The sequence below is a fragment of the Ctenopharyngodon idella genome, chromosome 1, assembly GCF_019924925.1.
Source record: "Ctenopharyngodon idella isolate HZGC_01 chromosome 1, HZGC01, whole genome shotgun sequence".
In the NCBI taxonomy this organism is placed as follows: Eukaryota; Metazoa; Chordata; class Actinopteri; order Cypriniformes; family Xenocyprididae; genus Ctenopharyngodon; species Ctenopharyngodon idella.
This window is the reverse complement of record NC_067220.1, coordinates 12,528,794-12,554,733: the sequence shown is the minus strand read 5'-3', so window position 1 is coordinate 12,554,733 and position 25,940 is coordinate 12,528,794. Positions and strand designations below refer to the sequence as shown.

The window sequence follows — 25,940 nt, the reverse complement described above, 5'->3', positions numbered from 1 at the left end:
TTAAAGGGAGTGAGCTTTGCTCGCTGTATGTATTTAATATAAGCTATTCACAATTTGAATAGAAGTTTTAGAATATTTTTCGTGCTGCTACAAAGAGGACCAGCAGCCAGGTAAACACCGCTGAGTTTCAGAAGAAACAACCGTGTTTAAATGCAGAGTGAATCTGCTAAATAGCTTTAAGCTTACAGTTAAATCGGCCTACTAAAATATTATTTGTTCTATTATTTTACTTTTGTTGTTTAATACAATGTTTAATTAAATGCAGCTACATAGAATGCCTAATGTTGGTTTCATTGCTTGTGTTAGGCTACATGAGAAAATGATTTTTGTGTACCTAATGTAGGAGATTTAATGCGGGTGCGGGTCGGGTCGCGGTTTTTGTCAAACGGGTCGGGTCGGGTATGGGCTAAAATTAGTGTTTCTGTTGGATATCGGGTCGGGTGTGTTGTTAATAACTGCGTGTGTGCGGGTTTATTAAACAGGACCCGTGCAGGATGTGAATACAACACCTCCCATGATTCCGCAAAATCAAGGCGTCATCAAGCTACTTATTTGCTTTGAACAAGCGACCTCTAGCGTAAAATTACATATTGTGCCTTTAAATAATTGATAGAGTTGAGCCTTGCTGTCACTGCATGGTTTGTAAAATTTGACATCTTCAGTAAGAATTGAGATGGACAGTCTCTATTGAACCTTCACTTGTGAGCGACAGCTCTACTCCAGAGCATGTGATCTGTCCCTCAAGCGATAGATTGACACATCCTCTCTCTCTCATACAGCAGTCTATGCGGGTTCATGTCTGTTTTTGTGCTTAAAAATGTCATTATTTGACAAGGTCTCTAATGTGGGTCTCATTTCATCCTGTGCAGATCTTTCAAAGGCAATAATGGGGTCTTTTCTTGAGTTTCACTGGCCACCATTAGCCAATCTCTTTGATGCTCTTTCAGTCTATCTCTGGTTTCTCCCTCTCTCTAATTGTCAGACGGTAATTGGTCGATGGGTGTTGGTGCATGTCGGTGCTGCACGGCTCGTCACTTCAGCAGTCAAGTCAAACGAAACTATGACAATATCAGATCTCACTAATGAGCTGAGTGTTGAGATTGGGCTAATTATGAACTATCATGTCGTCTAAAACAGCTTTGCAAAGTAATGAGTCCGCTGTCATTGCTTTCTCAAGTTCTTTATGGAAGAAGTTGGGGCTGTCTTTTTTTCCCCACAACCTTCTCTTTTGATTGTTTACTTTTTAATGTGTTTCTGTCAGATATAGGCCTATTATTTGCAAAGCAACTTATCTCTGGCGAGTGAAGGATATCTGGTGTGTGGAAAACAATACTTTTTGTGAATCTTTAGTTCTTGTTAATTGCAGATAGTACTTAAAGTAGGTATGGATCAATGTCCTATAACATTTTGTCTTCAAAACAGTAATTGCCTCTGGTACCTCAGTAGTAATTCTTAATCGATACCATTGGCAAGAAATATACTTTTTCGGCTGACTGTTGCGGTTAAATCAGGGCTGTTGATTAAAAGATTCCATGTCAATAGCCCCTTTCACACTGCAATCCTAGTAAATTACCGTAAAATTACCAGAATGACTTGACCGGTAAGTACATAAGTATGCTATTCACACAAGCAACAGTGTTCTGGCTTTTTACCGGTAAGAAACTATTTACACATTCGCACCAAAATACCAGTAAATTCTGTGATGTTAGTCTTAAAAAATAATCTTTAAACGCTGCACCATTGTCTTCGTTCACTCACATGAGGACAACCGCTTTAGTTTCACTATCTGTTTAATTTGACAACATTTTTTGATGTCTGAGTGACACTCATAAGGGGAGGATCAAACAGAGCGCGTTTTTGCTCTAAAAACATTAGATGCGCATAATAGTATCTAACTGCAAAGCCGCAGCGCTGATGAATGAAAAAGAAGGCTGGGTCTTGAGCATGACACATCAGAAAAAGCTGTGAGATGCGGCGCAAGGGTCAAGATGTCCATCTAGCGCATATTTAAAAACTATTAAAAAACAGTGGAGCTTACTGTAATCATCATGGAGTAATCACGTCATCCATAAAAACTTTATGATTGGCCCAAAGCAGACTTCTTATGTCAGCACGTTCTGATCTCATACATGCTCATACCGGTAATCTTCATTCTGCGTTCACACTCCGCATCATACCGATAACTGTAACTGGTAATGTTACAACTTCCCATTGCCAGAACCGATTTCTGGCAATGTTCACACATTATCTCTTACTGGTAATTTACCAGTAAAGACTGTATGTGTGAAAGGGGCTAATGACTCAGTTTACCTTATACATTTTTGTTGTTGATGCATTTGGATAACACACATAGCTACGGAGCCCCTAAGGGGACATGGTAATAGAAAAAATATGATATGGGAGGAAAAAATATATTTCAATCCTTTTGCGTTCCCCTGAGAAACTTTGCATTCGCTTGCAAAGAACTCAAGAAAAAGCTTCTTGGGGAAATGCAAACATTTTGCGAACGAACGCAAAGTTCCTCGGGGGAACGCATAACATTTGCAAGAAAACGCAAAAGCATTGATGTAATTTTTCCTCCCATTACATATTTTTTTTCTACAACACCATGTCCCTTTAGAGGCTCCATACATAGCAAATGATGAATTTGCACTAGTTCAATTAAGAACCTTTACACACACCTTATCGATATACATTTTTGGCACCACAATACCTATAGCAACAACCCTAACTATTAGTCTAATGAAGACTGAGTTGGAAGATTCACTCATAACTTTTCCTATACCTAAATATTTGTTTTATAGTTATTTGACATATTTTGATTAGTCTTAGAGTGTGTTCACTCTTGGCAGGTTTGGTTCAATTAAAATGAAGCGATTACTCTGTTAGTGTGGTTCATTTGAATAAGTGTGAACGCTGCCATCTGAATCCTGGTGCACGCCAAACAAGTGGACTGAGACCCATCTTTTCAGGGCATCTGCTTCCTAACGAACTCTGGTGTGGTTCGATTGAATTATGAATGCAACATGGACCAAAGACATCTAAACGAACCAAAAACAGGATGTGATGTCACAAGACGCGAGCCTTAACAGGAAAGAATGCTCTAGGATACCTGGTTCTCCTCATCATAAGAGTTATGTTGCCCATTACAGTTTGGTACAGGTGTCGGAAACGCCATCTCCTTGCAACAGATCTTTGTTTTGTGTGTAACAGAGGAATTCCTGGTGCTGTTTTGACTCTTACACATTTTATAAATTCTTCATAAGTTCTCAGCTTGTAAAATCATCATCATATGTATGCTACAAGCATACAACAAAACCAAAAGAACCAAGAGAACCAAACTACAAGTGTGAACACACCCTTAATCTTAATAAGACATATTTCAGCTGCATCCCTCCATTTTCTAAATCAAGCCATTTTGAAGTGTGTGTGTATGTGTAAAATATATATATATATATATATATATACATACATACATACATACATACAGGTGCTGGTCATATAATTAGAATATCATCAAAAAGTTGATTTATTTCACTAATTCCATTCAAAAAGTGAAACTTGTATATTATATTCATTCATTACACACAGACTGATATATTTCAAATGTTTATTTCTTTTAATTTTGATGATTATAACTGACAACTAAGGAAAATCCCAAATTCAGTATCTCAGAAAATTAGAATATTACTTAAGACCAATACAAAGAAAGGATTTTTAGAAATATTAGCCAACTGAAAAGTATGAACATGAAACGTATGAGCATGTACAGCACTCAATACTTAGTTGGGGCTCCTTTTGCCTGAATTACTGCAGCAATGCGGCGTGGCATGGAGTCGATCAGTCTGTGGCACTGCTCAGGTGTTATAAGAGCCCAGGTTGCTCTGATAGTGGCCTTCAGCTTTTCTGCATTGTTGGGTCTGGCATATCGCATCTTCCTCTTCACAATACCCCATAGATTTTCTAAGGTCAGGTGAGTTTGCTGGCCAATTAAGAACATTGATACCATGGTACTGGTAGCTTTGGCACTGTGTGCAGGTGCCAAGTCCTGTTGGAAAATGAAATCTGCATCTCCATAAAGTTGGTCAGCAGCAGGAAGCATGAAGTGCTCTAAAACTTCCTGGTATACGGCTGCGTTGACCTTGGACCTCAGAAAACACAGTGGACCAACACCAGCAGATGACATGGCACCCCAAACCATCACTGACTGTGGAAACTTTACACTGGACCTCAAGCAACGTGGATTGTGTGCCTCTCCTCTCTTCCTCCAGACTCTGGGACCCTGATTTCCAAAGGAAATGCAAAATTTACTTTCATCAGAGAACATAACTTTGGACCACTCAGCAGCAGTCCAGTCCTTTTTGTCTTTAGCCCAGGCGAGACGCTTCTGACGCTGTCTGTTGTTCAAGAGTGGCTTGACACAAGGAATGCGACAGCTGAAACCCATGTCTTGCATACGTCTGTGCGTAGTGGTTCTTGAAGCACTGACTCCAGCTGCAGTCCACTCTTTGTGAATCTCCCCCACATTTTTGAATGGGTTTTGTTTCACAATCCTCTCCAGGGTGCGGTTATCCCTATTGCTTGTACACTTTTTTTCTACCACATCTTTTCCTTCCCTTCGCCTCTCTATTAATGTGCTTGGACACAGAGCTCTGTGAACAGCCAGCCTCTTTTGCAATGACCTTTTGTGTCTTGCCCTCCTTGTGCAAGGTGTCAATGGTCGTCTTTTGGACAACTGTCAAGTCAGCAGTCTTCCCCATGATTGTGTAGCCTACAGAACTAGACTGAGAGACCATTTAAAGGCCTTTGCAGGTGTTTTGAGTTAATTAGCTGATTAGAGTGTGGCAACAGGTGTCTTCAATATTGAACCTTTTCACAATATTCTAATTTTCTGAGATACTGAATTTGGGATTTTCCTTAGTTGTCAGTTATAATCATCAAAATTTGTAATCTACGTAACTGTTTGTCATAATTTGAAATGATGTGCCAATAGCTTATTTCATATCAGGAATGAAATCTGACCACAATGGTATCATATATTCTGCTGTTTACTTTCAAAGTCCCTTTCAAGGAAATCCAATTCAGTCTGCAGCCATATTTGCATTGCCTCCAGTCAGCTATTTCAGTCTATTTGAATGAGGAAATACTGAAATCTGAAAAACTGCCAGCCAAACTTACGTTTAAGTAACATTTTATATCAGCAATGAAATCTGACATGAACTGTCATAAATGGTTTTCTTGTGTTCAAATAGCGCTAAAAATCATATATATTAGGTGGGCCCCAGGTTGGGTTTCTATGGGAACTGAAGCTGCAATGCGATGACTCTACCAGTTGGCGATTGGCTTTTTTTTTTATTCAGAAGGTGGGGCTTGAATTACTAGACACACATGGAGGCTGGAGCAGCCATATTTTGTGTTGCAGTTTCCTTGATTCATAGCAATACGAGTGTGTCGTCATGGTATCTACACAGTCTTTAACTTAAATCACAGTGTTTTTGTTTTTTTGGCTGGTATATGAATGAGTAGACTGTCATCATCTCATTCCTTATAGTGTGTTAGTTCTAAAATCTTGTCAATAGCCTTGTCAATAGATAATGCACATTTCTGCTTTCAAATAACCTATCTTATTTGTTATGATTAAATTTAATTACACGCCCCGGTCAATCTCAATCTTGTATGTATAAAAATCCATACTGCTATTTTTTTTTTTTTCTCCAACCATTTGCAGAGACTGCTGTGCCATTAGTGAATGAGCCACTTTGTTGCATGAAGGTTTGTTATTGTGATATCATGCATTCAATATTTTGTCCCCCATAAACATGTAAACCAACCAATCTTGTTTTTACATGTCAGATACATGTGGGTAAGTGAATCTTCTCCCAATAGGCTACGAAACGCACCAGACGCTGATCAATATGAAGGATGCACCCTAGTTAACACTGCATTGCTTTCTCCTTTTGAGGCTGTTTTCGTAATAATTTTTGAACATTTAAAGTGTAATGGCTGATCTAGTGTGAATTATTTCTGTAATGGAATAATGTGATGGACCGTAAAATTACCCTCTTTGTATTATAATGCAAGTGCTTATAGGTGCTTTACATACATGTGTTTGTGTGTTGGCGTGCATTCATGTGGTCCACTTGGTTGAATCACTCCATTAAGCTGCTCCTTCTGTGTTGAGAAACTGGGCCAACTAAATCAATTACCCTATTCACTAACGAATAGAGGCAATTTGCATAATAAGCCTCAGTATGTGCTGAGGTCATATTGATAGGAGACAAGTATGGTTTTGTGATTAGATTGTGCATTATTGTCTTATTGACCCTCCACGGCAGGCCGTGATGATTTTCATTACAGCTCAAATTGGGCTGGATAGTTAGCATCTGGAAGAGATGAGAGGAGTTAATCAATTTAGCTATAAGGACACACACACACACATACACACACGCTGACTCTCTCTTGCAAACGCCGGCCCACATAAACTCACCCGCTCCCCCCCCCCCCAACAAACAAATTTCCCTTGTCAACTAACTCCAGAAAGCACAATTACATCCACCCGTACAGTCTTAGCACTTTCTCTCCCTTTAATCCAGCAGATACAAAGACTCGCACACACTTTTGCAGCAAATTTGATGGAATTGAACTCTTGCTGTGGGTAATTTCTCTCACTCTGCAAGGTCAAGTGGAAAAGTGCTCTCCCAGTCAGAGTCTATCTGTATCAAACATCCTTCCTTTATCTCCAGAAGACACATGCACACACAAACAAACAGCTTCTTCTCATGTAAATACGTGCTGCCTTTTTGCTTACTGTTTTGATGTCCATTCTTGTTTTAACAGTGACATCACAAGATTGGGCAAAATACAGGAACTGAAAAAAAAAAAAATGGTCAAATCAAAACTATGAATACCAACATTGTGCAAATTTTGTTACCTGACGGCAGTTCGGCAAATTTATAGAAATGGTGAATAATGTGATCAATCTTGCTAGCTATCCTCAACTCGCTGAAAACAGAGCTGTAAATGCGAAATATGGATTTGGATTATTTGTGTACAGAAATAATGGCAAAAAGGTGCACCTGCAAAAGAATGAGCTATGACATTTTGATTATAAATTACAAAGTCAAAACAAATGCACAGACACTGGTAATTTGCACAAGAGCACTCTGTCTCTCTCGATGATTCATTGAAATGTTATAATTCAATCAAATAAATATAATCTTAACCAGTGTTGAGGAAAGTTACTTTTAAAAGTAATGCGTTACAATTAGGTTTTTCTGTGCCTCTGATCCGAGTCATTGAATATTGAGTATCTGCCGATACGGAGTCCCAATTCGATACATTGGTTCTCATGCGTCACGCATGCACTTTTCGTCTACTTTCCTTTTAATGACGGTTGGCAAACCCATTTGAAGGTGCATACCGCCACCTACCTACTCTATGACAGCTGACATAAAATAAAGTATCTGGCTTAGGATAGCAGGCCCTGAACCTTGAGATCGGCTTGGAAATCCCCAGTTACAATATTGCATTAATTAACTAATTGCGGTACTTAGTTCCCTTTCTGTTAGTCACGTTCAACGTTATGTCGTCTGGCCAAAGACGTTACTTTTTATGGAAGGTAATGCGTTATATTACTTTCGCGTTAATGTTTCTCACCTGGGCTGGACTTGCTTGTTTGTTTTTTAATGACAAAAATGTTCTATTTAAAAGGTCATTTCACACCAAAAGTGAAACGATTAAGACTCAGGCTGAAGGAAATGCAAATTCACGCTTGTACAGTAGAGGGCGCAGCTCAAACAAATCTTGCAGCTGTGCTGCCATTCTGGATCGCAGAAGAATAGGACACTGGAAAAGAAAGTTCAACAATCTTCAGCAATAAAAAAAAAAAATGAAACACATGTAGTGTGTCATTTGTCATTTGTTGTTCAATGTAACTTGCATTACTTAATTGAAAAAGTAACATTACTAGTTACTTGAAAAAAGTAATCTGATTACGTTTACCTAACTCACATTACCCCCAACACAGATCTTAACACACTACTTGTCTCTTGTGTCTGATTTAAAGCGTGCAGAATGCTATATCTGATGAGTCCTAGCTGACGAAAATAACAAATTTTTGCCCTGCAAACATCACTTACAGCTTTTAACTTTTCAATGTTGGCAAGTAACCATGGCATAAGCGGGATAATCCACAGCTAGGTGAGCATTTAAATATTAATCAATTCAGTTAGAGCCAGATGTTTTTTTTTTTGTTTTTTTTTTTTTTTTTTTGGGCTGCACATCATGCATTAAAATTGTGTAACACACACACACACACACACACACACACACACACACACACACACACAGCTCACTGTCTTCCAGACATTGTGCACAATTTCCCAGAATGGCCTAGCAACAAAGAGTGTATATTCAGCTGTGAGCACTAAGCAGGCAGCTTTCATAAGGAAATGACCTTCCAGGATATAGAGAATGCAGTTCTTTTTGTTCTCCCCAGAGCTGCTCCATCCTAATGTTATTCTAGCATTTTTTTATCTGACTCTTTCAGCGTTCGCTCTGTGGAGAAGGCCCGCGCTGAGCTCCTGCCTGAGATCGCTCAACTGCGTGCCAAAGCTCAAGAAGAACAGAAGAAACGAGAGAACCAGGATTCGCTGGTCCGTCGCCTGCAAAAGAGAGTCCTCCTCCTCACCAAGGTGAAAAGCATATAAACAAACATTTTCAGCTACCTCGTCAAAACAAAAGGGTTCATACTTTGTAAACATACTATAAGTTTCATAAACAAAAACTTCTTCCCAAGTGCAAAATGGCAATATTTGGCAGTTGTGGCCTAATTGTTGGAGAGCTGGATTTGTAACAGGCAGGACATCTCAGTACAGGCAGAAAATGTAGGTGGGGGGAGTGAATGAACAGTGTTCTTTTCCACTCTCATTAGCCACAACTGAAGTGCCCTTGAGCAAGGCACCTAACCCCCAATCGCTTCCCGGGTGCCGCAGCAAAAAATGGCTGCCCGCTGCTCTGGGTGTGTTCGCTGTGTGTGTGTTCACTACTCACTGCTGTGTGATAGGTGAAATGCAGAGCACAAATTCTGAGTATGGGATACTATACTTAGTTACACGTCATGTCACGTCATGTCATGTATTTCTCTCTAGAATAATAGATACTTTTTTTGTTTTAAAGCCAGATCTTTTGTAATGTAAGTGTGCTTAATATATCAACAACTAAGAAGGTATTGTATTACACTTACTAAGTAGCACAGTCATTTTCAGTTCTGATATGATATACCAAATTAGCACATTATAATGATTTCTATTGGGTGAGCAGGGGTATAGATTGATATGCAGTGTGAGCTATTTACAGTATATGTAATAAAGTACATATACACAGGGAAAAGGAACCTGAGTGGTGCCAAATTAAAGAACAAATAAGAAGAAAAAAAAAATAAATTCCCTCAAGTCTAATCCCCAAGCCCTGTACACTGCCTTACTCTATGGGTGGTGCACACTCCTTACATAATATGTCTAATATTTAAACGCCACTACATGCACCATGTATATCATGCAATATGCTTACCTGTTTTCTTTTACCCCAAACAAAAGAACATCAAGTTAGAACAGCGGCACAAGCCACAGATAACAAAGGTAACAAGGAGTAGTTTCACACATTCACAGAGTTGGATTTGATAAATTACAACAAAATATAAACAATATAAACAGCCAAACAAATGAACACACACACACACACTTGCATATCTGTCAATGAAGCACGTTGAATGGCTTTTAAACTGGCTGTGCGGCAGTAGATTGGATGAGGTCACGACTCCCTGATGATGATTTGTGACATATCCAGTAGTCAGAGACCTGAGAATGAAATAGCGGAGTAAAAGATAGAATGGGAGAAAGAGAGAAAAACAGAAAGAAAACACCAACGTACGTGGAATGTAACAACCCAAAACTGAAAATCCTGTCATCATTTACCCACCTTCATGTCATTCCATACCCATAAGACTTTGGTATATCTTGAAAACGCAAATGAAGATTTTTAATGAAACCTGAAAGATTTCTGTCTGTCAATTGCAAGTAAAGACCAACCTTCATAAGGACATTGTAAAAGAAATCCATATGAATCGAGTGGTTGTTTGTAAACTGAGGTTTATTCTACGCATCAAACAAGCACTTTGAGCTTCCACACTGAAAAAAAAATAACTTGTAGGATTTACTTGATAAAATCCTCATAACAATTTGCACTAACACATTTTAAGTAAATTTTACTGCTACTGCTTTGTACAACTTACCTGTTATTATCAAGTAAAATCTACCCACAATTGAATTTAACATTCATAAAGAAATTAAGTAAATATTACTCGTATAGATTTAAGTAAAATCTACTTAACTAAAAATAACTTTTTACTCAAATAATATAACATTGAATTAAACCATGCTTAAAGTGTATGCTTTACTTAGAAACATCTAAGTAATTAATACAATATATATTGTGTAAACACCGTATCTACATAATAGAAGTAATGTGGCACTCACCTAAACACAGAAACTTAAATACTTGGTACACAATGACGTAACATTCGATAGATCATTTTTGAGTGTGAATGTGTCATTTTGAGTAAAAAATGAACTCCAGATGTCACAAAATCCTAAGTTACTAAACATAACAACAAAAGCAATGATAAAACAGTGTAAATATAGCTGGAAAATAGCAAAAAAATCAACCTTATTAATTATTCATGCTCCAGTGCATGATGGGAACACCTGTATCAGAAACGTTTAGTAGGTTTAACTTAATTTTATATCGTTGATATTTAAGCTTTAATTTCTACAAGCTTGAAATTAGTACTAATATAGAATTTACTTTTTTCAATTCTTGTCTAACATTTTCATGTAGAGATCACATTCTGTAGTATTTACTTAACCACAGAATCATTTTTCATCAGTGCATTCACCATTTTTAATGTGGTTTACATATGCACTTTGATCAGTGTTTATATGTGAATATAATCTAAATTAAATCTGTTCATCATATAAAGTGATTGTATAAATACTTTAATTTGTGTTTCGAAGATCTTACGGGTTTGAAATGATAAGGGATAGTCATTAAAAAGTCTGATGTGACCCATTATCTTTGTCTCCACCTCAGTCTCATAGACAGTATGGGTGTCTGTACCTCCTGTAAAAATCTAGAACGTGTCCTGTTTCCTGACCTGAAGTTCTTTCCAAAGGATGGCTAGGATGAGATTTGGATAAATTGCTGGAGCACCACCTTATTGCACATACAAAAAATATTCTTGTTCTTTGTTTGTCAGCAGCTTAGTTAATTGGTAATTAACAAAGGCTTCACTGAACTCAGAATCATATATCCTAAAAAGGTGCTGTTTGTTTTAATGAGGTCAATGTTTGGGTGTAATGATGTCTACACTGGAGACATTGAGCATCCTCACCTCCAGCCTTCCAGTCTGGAAACTGCTCTAAACACACATGGAAAATTAGAGCTGTCAGAACAAGTAATTAAGAGTAAAGATAAGCAAGCACGCTCTCATATTTCTCTGTTATTCATTTGTTAATTACATTGATAGTACACTGTGTTTAGTAAAAGGTGGATTCATCAAATCAGTTTGTTCAGTAGTTTTGTACGGACAGTAATATAAATTGAGAATAAGAGGTTTTTAAGATCAAGAAAAAGTTCAGTAGTGTTCATACTTTTGAGTGGTACTGTATATAATGATAAAGCCTGTTTACACACACACATAGTTCCATAAAACAAATACAATTGACAATCTAAAATTTGGAGGCTGTTTGTCACTAGGCATTATTGACAACTTCAGTGCTTCGCCTGCTGTAGAACCAGGAAAAATGCATCAGCTATCTTCAGAAGATTAACAGTTTTCTAGCTATGATTAAAAGCCATGATAAAAAGGTTTTATTGTAGCATTGACCCAAGTTCTCCATTAAATGAAGATCCATAGGAGTGGAAAAAAACTGCAGTGCGGCACAGATTTGTTTCCTCACTCACTCACCCACATAGATTCTCACTTCAGCACAGAAACTCTGAGGCCAGTGCCAAAATAATAGAGTCCTAAATGAGAGTTTGCTATCTGTGGGACGAATGAGGTGAGTTTAAGATAACAGCACGGGTGAATTTCATTACAATAGGAGCAGAAAAATAGCTTTTGAAGTTGTGTGTGTAAAGTACCAGTGTGTGTGTTTGAATATAATGATATGTGTCGTGTGTTAAACCCCTTAGGTGGTATAACTCATATTAAAAGAAAGACCTGAACTTTTTTCATGACTTCAGATAATAAAACAGATACCTCTTTGACCTTTAAAAAGTAGTACAGAGCTATGTACTATGACATAAAGGTTTTAAAATTTGTCATAACTTATTGGGGTTTCTGATTGCCAGGGTTAACAACAAGTGAGGTATATGATAAACAGCTGGATGAATCTCACAAAACTTGTTATAAATATAATCTTCCAAACATTATTTGATTCCAAAATTTATAGGGGGGAAAAAAAAACAATTCAATTGTGCTTTAAAGATTAACAAAATTAAACCTTCATTTTCATGACCATTAAAAACATTTACTGCATTACTATAATGCAAAAAAAAAAAAAAAAACACTTTAAATTGTAAAGTACATTTATAAACAAAGTATTTCAGCATACCACCATATTGTATTATGATTTAAATGGTTAAAAAATAATTTTATTCCAGTTTCTCAAACTGTGAGTGTGTGTATTTCATTTATTTATTTATTTTCACAGTAAAATTTCTGTGGCTTATATATTATGTATTTTGTATATTTTCTTTTGATTTTGGGAAGAAATGTGACATTTTTGTGAAATTCACAGCTAAATCTGCATAGATGATTTGACGTCAGTCACATTGATCGTTACAGTGAATGAACTTAACTAAAGCTCCACAAATGCTTCCTTAACTTTTTCTTTAAACTGATGTTAAAGGTCTGTTAGTGAAGGTTGTATTCAACATTAACCTTCAGAACCTTTCTAGTTTGGGTGCATATATGTGCATGTGTCTGTTGGCGTTTTAGTATTCTCAGTTGACACTCCGGATAATGAATCACAATGTTTTATTGATCCTGCTGTTTTCGGCTTTAGAGACTAGACTAGATTTAATTTCGGTTTAATCGACTCTAAAATGAGATATTTACACAGATGACTCAGACTCAGAAGGGAGCTCGTTCACCCCATTAATTCTCCTCTAATATTTCTTGCATCTCTCCTCTTGTATTTAGAGCAATACAGTGACATTACAGCTGATGCCTGCCAATTAAATTGTACTACATTGATTAGGTTGACCGGTAAAGCATGTGAAATAAGTTCAGTAATAAGTGAAACACAATCAAGCTGTAGTAATTAAATTTACATTAAGACAGTGAGCAGATTCCTTCTTTTGGAAATTGGGTTTTTTTACTTGCAGAAGCATGAACAGATGATGCTGATTTTTATTGTAGGGTGAGCAAGCATCTCAGATAGTTCTGCTTCCACGCAGATAACTTTATGCATGATGTCTTTTTGTATTGCACTGACCTAGCTTGGCCTGAATTGAGTTCTGGAATTGAAACATGTGCTTTTGTATGTGGGTCAGGAGCGCGACGGAATGAGGGCCATATTAGAGTCATACGACAGCGAGCTGGCCACAAGTGAATACTCCCCTCAGCTCATGCTCCGGGTCAAGGAGGCAGAGGACATGCTGCACAAAGTCCAGACTCACAACACTGATATGGAGGTGAGAACTACATTACCCATAATGCATACTGAATTCTTTTGAAAACATGGATTGTATATGTTGCTGTATATTGTTATTAGGGCTGTCAATCAATGAAAATATTTAATTGCAACTATTTTTATAAGTAACCGATTCAGTTATTTGTTTCAGCAATTTGTGTGGATGATTTTCATATAATTAATTTATGCAACAGCACTCTTTACTCATCTCATTGAAAACAAAAAGGTATTGTTTTTCTCAAACTGTCAGTGCATTTGGAACACTCGAATAACTATAATTCAGTAATTAAACACCTTTTCACTTTTTATGAGTGTAATCTTGCATCTTGAATCTGTTGCTGCTGCCCTGGTGTTTTTATTTCTATGAATTACAGTGTTTCTCTCATGGGTGATATTTTACTTGTTGAGGTTTAATGATAATTACATTTTCTTCATATTAAGAATGCTAATGATGTTTTTTTTATAAATAATTTATTTAATCTCATGTGTTAATGTGTTGACTTGTTATATTGGTCGGCCACATATACTCATGTTCATTTATTGCAAAACATTGTGGAAAGCATGCCTTGATTTATTTATATAAATATAATATAAAATTTGAAATGTAGGGTTCTTGGCAACATTAGGCAAAATGATGATAAATATTGTTAAATATATTTTAGCTCAGGGCCTGAACTTCGTTTTGGAAAATGGGGGGGATTTTTGACATTTATGGGGGAGGGGGGAGTTGGGAGAAGGGGATTTTTTTAAATAAATTTTTTTTTTAATTACAATTATCTCATCTAAATGTTTATTCACTTGATGTATTTGTGTTTTTACAATGGGGTAATATTGTTGTAGTATCTTACAGACAGCACAAAGCTTGATTTGAAACTGAATTTTCAAAAAAAAAAAAAAAAAGTAAAGTCAGTAATGAAATAAAAAAATAAATTACAAGCAGTAGCACAAATAATTACAATAGAATAAAGATACAAATGAACTGAGCAGTAGTATTCAGGTAAGAAATAACACAGAAATCAAATAATCAAATATAAAATAACTCTGCATAGGCTTAATTGTATAAATTCAATCTAGAATAATCCAAAGATAGGCATTTTGACAATTTTTTGTGTATTTGACCATTTAAGCACACTAAGCCATGAAAAGAACTCAATTTTACAGTCACAAGCTGTTTGAGAAGCTGCTTTATGTGTGCGTGCTTTGGCTGAGAGTGCGCAGAACACCGTCTCTCAGAGAGCTCGCGAAAACTAAATGGTTTAAAATCACTTGAATGTTTAAATTGGCAAGACTTAAAACGACGTGCAAATGATAATCTTTAGTGACGATGCAACACCAAAGTGGGCAAGTGACAATTCCGTCAACTGTTCTGAAACGCGAGCTCAAGTCTTGTATCACAGCATGAAGCTCACTTGCAGTGCAGTCACAATGTGGTGATGTAAAATGTGAAGCTATTTGCGCATTTTAAGAGAGAAGACGCGGTATCGCTGAATCACTCACATTGTTTGTAAAATTATTTCTTACAGAAAGTTTCCAAATTACTGATTTGCTCTGATAATCTGTTTGGAGTAATTTACTCATTCAACCTACATGCTATATTGCTTAAATATTTGGGGGAATATCCCTCTTTATAATCGCGAAACCGGCGGGAATGTGTAAATCTATGCGCAATACCTGCAATCCCGTGCTGATATTCAGGCCGTGTAGCTATATTACCCAGATCAATTGGTTTATTTTTTTTTTTCCCTTGGATACATAACCAGAACAGTCATTCAGAAGCAGAGACTTAGTTATTACAATTTGAGGTAATAAATCTTTTATAAGGAAGGAGATTTATTGGATTTATTAGGTTTTGTTATAAAATGTGTGGTTCTATTAAGCTCAAGTTATACTGTGTTTAAAAAAAACCTCTGCTAAAAATTCTAGACCTCTGCTCATGCAGACTGGCCTGTCTCAATGGACAAGTATTTAGACAACGTTCTTGACATTGATAGCACTCATGACTTTGTAATCAAGGACTTTATGGTTTCTATCTTAGTTTTTGTTTTTTATGGAATAATCTGTTTCACTCTGATAGACTCAACTGTTTAAAGCCCAGGAGGAAGCAGGCACCTTCAAATTACAAGCTCAGATGGTAAGTCACATCCATCACCATGGAAACTTCCTTTTGGCATTTATACGATTATGTCAGCTACCGTTTCGATCATAAATAATTGATTAAAATTTGTGCTATAATGCATGCAAGAAATGAAAAACCACATAAGGCAGAAGTTAAGATATTAGACATTGCCACTAGGCTGCAGGTGTTTCATTTGCTCAGATTTATAGTCAGTTACTGTTTTTGACATACAGTGCTGATCTTTTTGTTTTTCATTATGTTTTGTTTTTATCACTTGCTCAGGTGACTGCTGAACTTGAGGCTCTAAAAGAGCAGCAGACGTCTAATGCTGAGAAAACCACCTTATCAACAGCAGAGGAAATCAGCTCTCTCAGGTAACAGATATGTCATAAATTAACCTTCATACTATGTTTTATTTGTGTTAAAACATTTATCACATTTCTGATCTGATCATTCTGGAAGCCTGTTTCAGCTTACAAAGTCACACTGTGATATAAAGTCACATTGTGCAAAATAAAGTCACAATTGTAATTTGTATACAATTTTTATATGTTTAGTTTTTTTTTATTCTTTGTTGGTTACTTGTGATCTATGGAAGTCTGTTTCTGCTGGTCACTACAACTCATGTCACTGAAAGTCGCCAGCTCTCATTGAAATGTTCATGCCACTTTTTCACTGTAAGTCGCTGGCATTGAGAACAGGGCTTTAGACTGAGTGAAACTGAAGTCTGTGGGTTTTTTTCATGGCCTGTTGCATTGCCTAATTACTATGGAAATGTGATTATACTACATTAGCTTTTGTGGCCTTGCTTGAAAAGTACGCTTTCATTTGGTGCCTACTTCCTCCTTTTTCCTCTTTCTTTTTGATCCTGTAATTATTCTCTATAGAATTTAATTTCACTCCTGGAACCATTTCACTAAGCTGTTTATACCTTAATTGAATGTTTGTTGTATTGAATACAAGCCCAAGACCCCACGTAGTAATCTTCGAAACTAAACCAACCTGAATGTTGTTCAGTGCTTTTAAAATGACCAAATTACTTCCTGAGAAATTATACAGGATATAACCGTTCAAAAAGGTTCCACTAACTGTCTGAGACCACTAGTGAAAATCCTTCTATTTGTTAATTTAATTTTTTTTTATTTTTTTTTATTACAAATCATTTTGGAGGTATATTAATTTGAATGAAAATGTGAATAGAAATGTTAACATTATTTCTGAAACTGTTAATATTTGGTATGTCCTTTTGCTTTTGATTTGTCGCAAATTTGTTTGATTAATAACATAGAAATAGGCTCTTATATGTTTAATTTTACACTAAACACTTTTTCTGAATTAGCAAAAATATTCATTAAAGGGTTAGTTCACCCAAAAATGAAAATAATGTCATTTATTACTCACCCTCATGTCGTTCCACACCTGTAAGACCTTCGTTCATCTTCGGAACGCAAATTAAGATGAAATCCGATGGCTCAGTGAGGCCTGCATAGCCAGCAATGACATTTCCTCTCTCAAGATCCATTAATGTACTAAAACATATTAAAATCAGTTCATGTGAGTACAGTGGTTCAATATTAATATTGTAAAGCGACGAGAATATTTTTGGTGCGCCAAAAAAAAAAAAAACAAAATAACAAAATAACGACTTATATAGTGATGGCCGATTTCAAAACACTGCTTCATGAAGCTTCGGAGCGTAATGAATCAGCGTGTTGAATCAGCGGTTCGGAGCGCCAAAGTCACGGGATTTCAGCAGTTTGGCGGTTCGACACGCTGATTCATAACGCTCCGAAGCTTCATGAAGCAATGTTTTACTCTGCAATCAACCTCCAGAACTTGAGTTGAACATATAATTGTTGTTATGGTTGTGTTCCACCATGCTTGACTGAAATATGTTTATGGTTTATTTTTGTGATTTACAATTTTGACAGAAGAATTGTCATTATGTTTGGACTAAAAATGACATTTTTATATGTATATATGTATGTGTGTGTTTTTTCAGGCAGAAGATTGAGGAATTGGAGGCAGAACGCCAGCGGCTGGAAGAGCAAAACAACATTCTGGAGATGAGGCTAGAGAGGCATAACCTACAGGTGATACTTTTATTTTCTGATAGATTTCCAGTGCCTAAAACATGTTTACAGTATGGATGCAACAATAAATCTATAAAGATTAATAATGAAAATTCTTGTGAAGAATTGCCGACAAACTTCGCTATTACTTGGATATGTGCTCTGTGGCCATCTAGTGATGGGAACTTATCTGATGTTAAACACTTTAGAGAGTCTCTCTCAAGAGTTTCATGTGGGTTGCTGTTTCAGGTGCTTTGACAGATAGTTTGTGTTGTTTAATTGATTATAAAAAGAAAATTTGTATTTGTCACAGGTTGTAGTACTGCAAGATGGTGGTGCCTTTGCTACAAAATCAATAACAAAAAATCTTTTTTTCTTTTCATCCCTTAGCATCCCTGTAAAAATTTGCCTAAATGCCTAAAAGAGGCATACCCAAAGTAAATTGCATGCTGTTCTTGAACATTTGGACCAGGGGTGTCCAGACTCGGTCACTGTCCTGCAGAGTTTCGCTCCAAAACACCTGCCTGTAAGTTTCTAGTATGCCTAGTTAGACCTTGATTAGCTGGTACGGGTGTGTTTTAATTAGGGTTGGAGCTAAACTCTACAGGACAGTGGCCCTCCAGGACCAAATTTGGACAGTATATGCATGATTTTGGTCTCTTTTGAAAGGTATGTGTACCACGGGCGGATTAGTGATTAGTGGAAATCCATTTACTAAATAATTATAACTTGACTGACTTCTTCATTTCCACTTTAAGTGAATTTATGCTGTTGGGAAAGAAATCAGACGCATGTCAGTATATTAGATCTGTGCATTTGGTCTTAATATAAAAAAAATAAAAAAAACACACTGCTCTTGACGTTTAGTAGTTTTAATAAGAATCGGTGTTTTTTTTTAATTCATACATTGAAGCAGTGTGTTATTTCTACATTTGATTACTTCGATTTATGTAGTAGACTATTGGCTGAATACTGTTGTGTTACATGAAAAATGTAAAGCATTATTTCTTTGTATTTTTTCCTTTGTTTTTTTTTTTTATTGTATACTGACTTAACTTTTCTTCAATCATTTTTTGAGGACTTTTTAAAAAAAATGACTAATATTTTGGTCATTTTGCCCACTCCTAATCATGTTAAATAATTATGATTACAATGTTGAACACAATAATCGTGATTATGATTTTTGCCATAATCGAGCAGCCCCACCTCATGCTGTTTAGCAGGCTAATATGGAGTTAACCGTCATGGTTTTTTGAAGTAATTCAGCAACACTGTTGTGGTTCTCAGTTTTGAATGTGTAGCCTACATAAAGAATATGGATACAGTTTCTTCACACACAAAGAATATTTTAATATGAGTTCTATCATAAATAACAGTGATCACAGTATAGAGAAATAGTCCACAATTATGATTTGTCGTAATCATGAAGCTCTAGTCTCTGTTAAACTGGGATAGAAGGAGGTATTTTAACATTGGAAAAAAAATTACAAAGTTGACATTTAAGCTTGGCTAATGGCCTCATTGGTGGTTGATGATTGTCTGATGTTTAATAATACTACATGATTAGACATGCTTTTAGCTATCAAATCAGCATACTAGCAAATCAGCTATTCTAACTTGGGTTTTATGAAAATAGAGAGGCAGTGGACTGAATTGAAATACATGAACATTACAGCAGTATGTATGAGACCGATTTCTCAGTTGAGCGGTCATTATTCATAAATATTTGACATCTGAATCCCATGATTAAAGTATGAAGTCAAGATTAAAGTATTCCAGAGTTGTATAATAAATAAGTAACTTGGGTATGTATTATCATCATAGCTGATATGTATCTATACAATTCCACAGTGTTTTTGCTAATGCAGATACTAAAGCTCCATTGTTCATTTTTACATGCTGTAGGTGAGGTAATTTTGTTATCTTGAGTGAGGTTTTTTTTTTTTTTTTTTTTTTTTTTCCTTTCCCCCCAAAAAAAACTACTTTTTTCAAAGGTGCAGTCAAATCAAACTCACTCTGTTCCTTAAACTAACATGACTAAATTGCTGGTCTAACTGTTAATTAGCAAATTATCCTTGGCATATGCCATTTCAGGACACAGTAATGAAAATGAATGTGCAGTAGACTCTGTTTTTGTTCATGCACAGCCACACTTGCATTGCCTCTTGTTTCCACAGTAACTCAGGTATATGTGTTTCTTCTCCAAAGCCTAAATCGGCACTTGAGAACATATTGTGTTTGCCTGCAAATCTCCACGTACTTACAAGTCTTCTTCAAATCACTGAAAAACCATCTTTTGCCTTCAGTCAATAACCACCTTACTCTCATCCTGCTTTTTTCCTTCTCTCCATAAACTTAGTTAGGAAAAAAAGTGGACTTGTATTTGAAAAAAGAAGAAAAAAAAAAAAATTCCAGATAAAAGTGGAATTGAAATGAATCCTGAACACTGGTCCTTATGGGTCAACAAGGAGTTTTGATGGCTCTTCACATACATGATTTTCCCCTGTGGTTGCACAAATTACTCTTGGCATGCTGGGGATTACTAGCTTTTAATATGCTTTTAAAAATAATAGTTTAATAATAGCACAGTGGTGTTTTTATTTACTTCTGTTAGTCAATAAATAATGTAGAGGCACTTAGAGGAAACTCAGACTATAAGTCCTAGTGTTTAAATATTTATGTTGTTTAGGTATGTGGTTGTGCATTGGTACACTATATTTATATTCTATGGAAGGGGGTATGTTTAAAATCTTCACTGCAATATAAAATAACCTGAACTGTTGTATTACAACATTGTGTTTTTTTTTTTTTTTTCTTGAAATGAAATTGAATCCATGTTTTTGCATAAACCAGTGAATTAAATACTTCATCTCATTTGTTATATTTATAAGAAGCATGATGAACACATCACAAAGACTGCCATACAAAGAAATTTTGAATATGTAAAAACAAAAACGAGAGAACCAACAAAATATTAATAACTGATTGAATACCTTAACCAAGTTTTGTGTGTTCTTCCCTCTTATTTAAAATAAAATATATATAAAAAAAAATTCTTATATTTTGATTAATCAAATTTATAGGCTCATTAAAAACAAATATCCCCTCTAGACATTGTTTTTGGCCACTACTATAGTTTAGTTTTTAATTTATTTTATGAAATTCAATTTCCATATTGGCAAATACCTTAAAATTCCTGGCTCCACTGCACTGTTGTCACACTCTATAGGGTAAACAGCCTGTTATAGGCAAATTTTAGACATTTACAGTCGGTGACGTAATGGGAAGATGTAAGGCCACGTCACTTTTCCGTCATCTTTGTGATGCTTCTATATTTATCAGTGGCCTCCCATCCATTTATCCTTTCTTTTCACTTCCTGACTCGATGATGCGATCAGTGGGCTGAAATGTAGTCAGACATGCTCCATTAGACCTCAACGCTGGTGCCAGCCCAAAACAAACTGAAAAGTCTAGAATTCAAGAGCTGCGTCACTCATTCGTCCTGCTCTCTCAATCACTCAGTCTTTTTAATGTGCTTAGACTTTGGCTCTAATATTTATAGACCTCTTCTATCCATTATCTGTGACGCTTCAAGTGTCACAGTAAAAATAAGCGACTTCACATACAGTTAATAATGTCAACCCACTCCACACTTGTCAGTTTTAAGATTGTTTATTTTTGGATCAAGGACTGCTAACCTTTGCTGTTTTCCACGTATTTTTATTGTTGTCCATGATTCATTCATGATTCAAGCTGTATTACATTATTCATCTTGAAGGTTAGAGAGATGTATGCGTGTAGTTGTCACCGTTTCAAACCATTAACGTTGTCACAATATTAGCATTTCAGTAGTCGATACCAATCGTGGTAAAATTTCACAATTCTTGAAACCAAGTTCAACAGCATACTCTTAATATCAACCACAGCAGTGTTCAAGAGCAATGAATTGCCATTAGCTGTTAACTAACTACACTCCTTTAATTTGTTAGTTAAATATAAATATTAATAGATTAAAATAATGTCACATATTTCTCAAATTAATCTTGTTTAAAGGTTTTTAGCTTGTTTTTTGACAGGATTATAATTAAATTAACATATACTTTATATATATATATATATATATATATATATATATATATATATATATATATATATATATATATATATATATATTATAAAATATTTATTGTTGACTAGGGATGAGAGCTCACGAGATGAGACATGAGATCGAATTCATGAGGACAGTATTTTTAAGAAATCCTCAGTGATGACTAGAAAAATAGTCTGCAGGTGCATTTGAAATGTTTTAAAGGGATAGTTCACCCAAAAATGAAAATTATCCCATGACCCTCAAGCCATTCTAGGTTTATATGACAATCTTCTTTCAGACAAACACAATCCGAGATATATTTAAAAATATCCTTAGTCCTCCAAGGTTTATAATGGTTGTGAATGGTAACTCACATTCTGAAGACAGAATAAATGCATCCATCCATAAAAAAAAAAGTAATCCATACGGCTCCAGGGGGTTAATAAAGGCCTTTTGAAGCGAAGGGGTGTGTTTTTATAAGAAAAATATCCATATGTAAAACTTTATAAATTCGAATAACGAGCTTCCGGTGGACGACCGTACTTATATTGGGGCGGAAGAACAACCTTTGACCCGAATGCAATGACGCAATGATGAAAATGGAGGCGAAGAGAAGAGAGCAAAACAAAACACTGATCATAAATTAGAAGTCTGAAATGAGAAATTTTAAAGAGAAATGTCTTAGGATTTCGATATAAGAGAAGAGGAGTTTGAGTTTGTTGCCCAGCCGTATTTGTTTGAACCGTGAGAGGCGTGAACAGTGAACTGCTGCACTAAGTATGACTATGAAGTGACCGTTATCCAACTCAATAAAAAAAAAATTATTTTTATAAAAAGCAAAATGACAATGGAGGCATAATGTAAACGTAGCGGTGGCATATTCTATCCTAATTTCACCCTCAGACTCCATCATGGCTATATTGTGAGACAGATTTTCACCTCGATGAGAAATCTCGTTACATTTTAATCTCGCGAGATCTTGTGGCACGAGATCGTGTCACACCTCTATTATTGACTTTGTATCGGAGTACCATTATTTTGGCATTTCTGACTTTATGTTAACCTTTCTCCCCAACTTCATATATAACATTTTAACAAAAGCTTCATCTTTCTTTTTTAGTAATTCTGGTTGTTTCTGTTCTTTCATCCCCTTCTGTTCGGCAGTTATGTCATCTCTTCCTTACCCCTCAGTCTCTATTCCTCTTCTCTGCCTTTCTGTCTTCAGCTCAGGGTGATGTAATTTGCCCAGTAATGAGATGTTCAGATCGAGGCATTATTCTTTGATGGGGCCCTTAATTCACCAGAAGGCTCAGTAATGGCTTTTAAACCCCTGAAGTTTTACACCTAAATGAAGAATCGTTCCAGAAGATAAAGCCTTTCGTTTCAGACAGGGATGAACTATCGCTTCTTTGGTCCTTTTGTTTGGAGGGTAATTCGGATAAATTTATTTTTTATGGGGTGAGAGCCTTCAGACAAAATTGGACTTGATTTTAACACTTCATGTTAACTGGTTTTCATTCATGAACTTTTGTGGTATTTCAACAGTGTATGTATTGGCTCAATGAAAGAGCTATTGGGACCCACCTTAGTAACATCTCTCACTTAACAAACTTATTTCTCTTCAGGTAATTTTTTCCCCCTAAATTGCTAATGAGTGTTTTCTTCATTTTGCATATTTTTGATTTGAAGAATTTGGATACTTATGAAAGCAAAATACAGTTCAAAGGCACTGATGTTCAGATTGGATGTGTTTTAAGGATTTTATGAAATAAGGATGTTATGTTTCCAAAGTCCTTCCATTGTGTCTTTTCAGTTTTATATTCCTTTTTTTCCCCCCACTTTTATTTTAATGTTAATTTGTTTGGTCGGAGTCTACATCAGTCAACAATTACAATGGTTTTACATGCCAAAATTCTAAAAAGGAATGGTAATTAGTTTTACGTTGTTGAGGCCTATTGTCTGCACTTTTTTTCTTCTTTGGAAGAATGAAATCAAAAGACTTAGTTTGTTTAAACGTTTTAGAAACTTTTCCTTCTTGTTTTAATAAAATTTAGTCAATTTTCTGACTTAACATCTTTCCCATGCATTAGGGAGACTATGACCCTGTGAAGACAAAGGTGATCCACTTGCAAATGAACCCCACCAGCATTGCAAAGCAGCAGCGCTCTGAAGAGGTGGAACATCTGAGGGTGGAGTGTCAGCGCTTAAGAGAACGACTCCGGAAAATTGAGGCGAGTGGTGGCATGACAACAGATGACACTACCATCATCATCCCACCTTCACAGGAAATACTGGGTAAATACTTTTTTTTTTTTTTTTTTTTTTTTTACACAAGCATTTCAAAAGTAGGGTAATGAAAGATCCCCTTTATCTGTGTGCAATAGCATTGTTGATTTTTTTTTTATTATTTATTTATTTATTTTTTTATGTCCAATTTTTCACCAAAAGTTGACAAACAGCCCTGCCTTAGGTTTCCAAAAGTCTCAAAAGAATGAAAAGTTATTTCATGTTATTCTGCTGGATGAAGAATATGTCTCAAATTTGTGTAAGCAGCAGATCACAAAGTTAGACTGGTATTTGTGCATTTCCTTACTAAAACTTAAGAGTACATGTATTACCAAAAAACATTAGAACAAGATGGGGGCAACAGCATAAAAATTGTGTATTTATTGAGGTTGTTCAAAGTAAACGGATCATTTTTGCTTTAATTTCCATACAATCTCCATATAATTAAAATAAAAAAAAATTATTCCAGCCCAGAGTTGAACAATTTTAACTGGGCTTTGAAATCACTGGTTTAAATAACTTAGAGTTATTCTTCCAGTTGGGTGATTGTGGTAGTGTTGACCAGCAATCAAATGTATATGGCCAGATGTGAGTTTATATTTGGTCCTCAGCTAAATTAAATACTTTGCAAATAAACAAATAAAAAGAAAAAATGTCATTTGGACAAGTTAATATTTCTGCAACTGCATTAGGCTTGACCAGCTGACAAGATTAATACTTGTGTGAATGCATTTCTTTCTGTGGAGTCGGATGTGACAACAAGGATTGTGAAAAAAAAATTGTTCCTAATTCCTCATCCTGTGTTCACAATGATTTAGACATTTTATTTATATATAAAGCCAGGGCTAAATGTTTAATTGGACTCGAGTGGTGTGTGCTGACGATCCGTATTTCTTTGGGACTCATTTATTGGCTTCATGCTCTCTGTTTCTCTCTCCCAGTCTCTCTCTCTCCCATTTCCCACTCTCTCTCTTTTTCCTTGACTATCAGTTTGAATGAGTTCGGAAGGAGGCAAGAGTCTAATTAGAACTCAGACCCATGAGTAAACAAACACCCTGAGGTCTGCTTTTAAATTGGCTGCTGCACTTTTTCTGTATCTATTTGCTATTCACTGTTCCTCCTCCATTTTATGACCTCATTTTTCTCCCACCTCAGATGTATGATTACAGGATTTGTGTTTGCACAAATCTTGTTCAAAATGGGATTAAAATAATGTCAATTTGAGGGTGTTTTCACACTTGGTCCTTTCCAGGGGTCTGAGTGCGGTTTGCGTGATTTGTTTATTTTTTTTGGCCGTATGTGAACACTCCAAATGATCTCAGACCTCTTTAAAGCGAACCGAGACCATCTCGGGAGGTGGTCTGGGTACGGTTTGCTTTCAGCTAATGGTACGGTTTACTAAAAATGTCCATTGTGAACACAGATTAGTCTAAGCTCACTTGATTTTTCTATTCGCGAATTCCAATGTAGTTTGGTCATCACTTAAAGGAGTCCGAGTTCGGTTCTTTTAAAGAGGACTCGAGTGTGAACACCCTGAGTTTATATGCAAACAGCTCAAACTCTTTTATAGAGGAAAATTGCTTTTAATTTAATCGTTGATCAGTTATTAACAGGGATTG

At 35.9% G+C, this 25,940-nt stretch overlaps 1 protein-coding gene across 1 annotated transcript in view; it reads left to right on the top strand.

Annotated features, from left to right (window-relative positions):
- mad1l1 (mitotic arrest deficient 1 like 1) overlaps positions 1-25,940 on the top strand; it is a 75,349-nt gene that overhangs the window by 14,821 nt on the left and 34,588 nt on the right. Inside the window, exons 11-16 of the mRNA XM_051890344.1 lie at positions 8,549-8,693; positions 13,618-13,758; positions 15,832-15,888; positions 16,156-16,247; positions 17,876-17,966; positions 24,126-24,330. Of these exons, the coding sequence (XP_051746304.1) occupies positions 8,549-8,693; positions 13,618-13,758; positions 15,832-15,888; positions 16,156-16,247; positions 17,876-17,966; positions 24,126-24,330 (731 nt within the window). The remainder of the gene's footprint in view (positions 1-8,548; positions 8,694-13,617; positions 13,759-15,831; positions 15,889-16,155; positions 16,248-17,875; positions 17,967-24,125; positions 24,331-25,940) is intronic.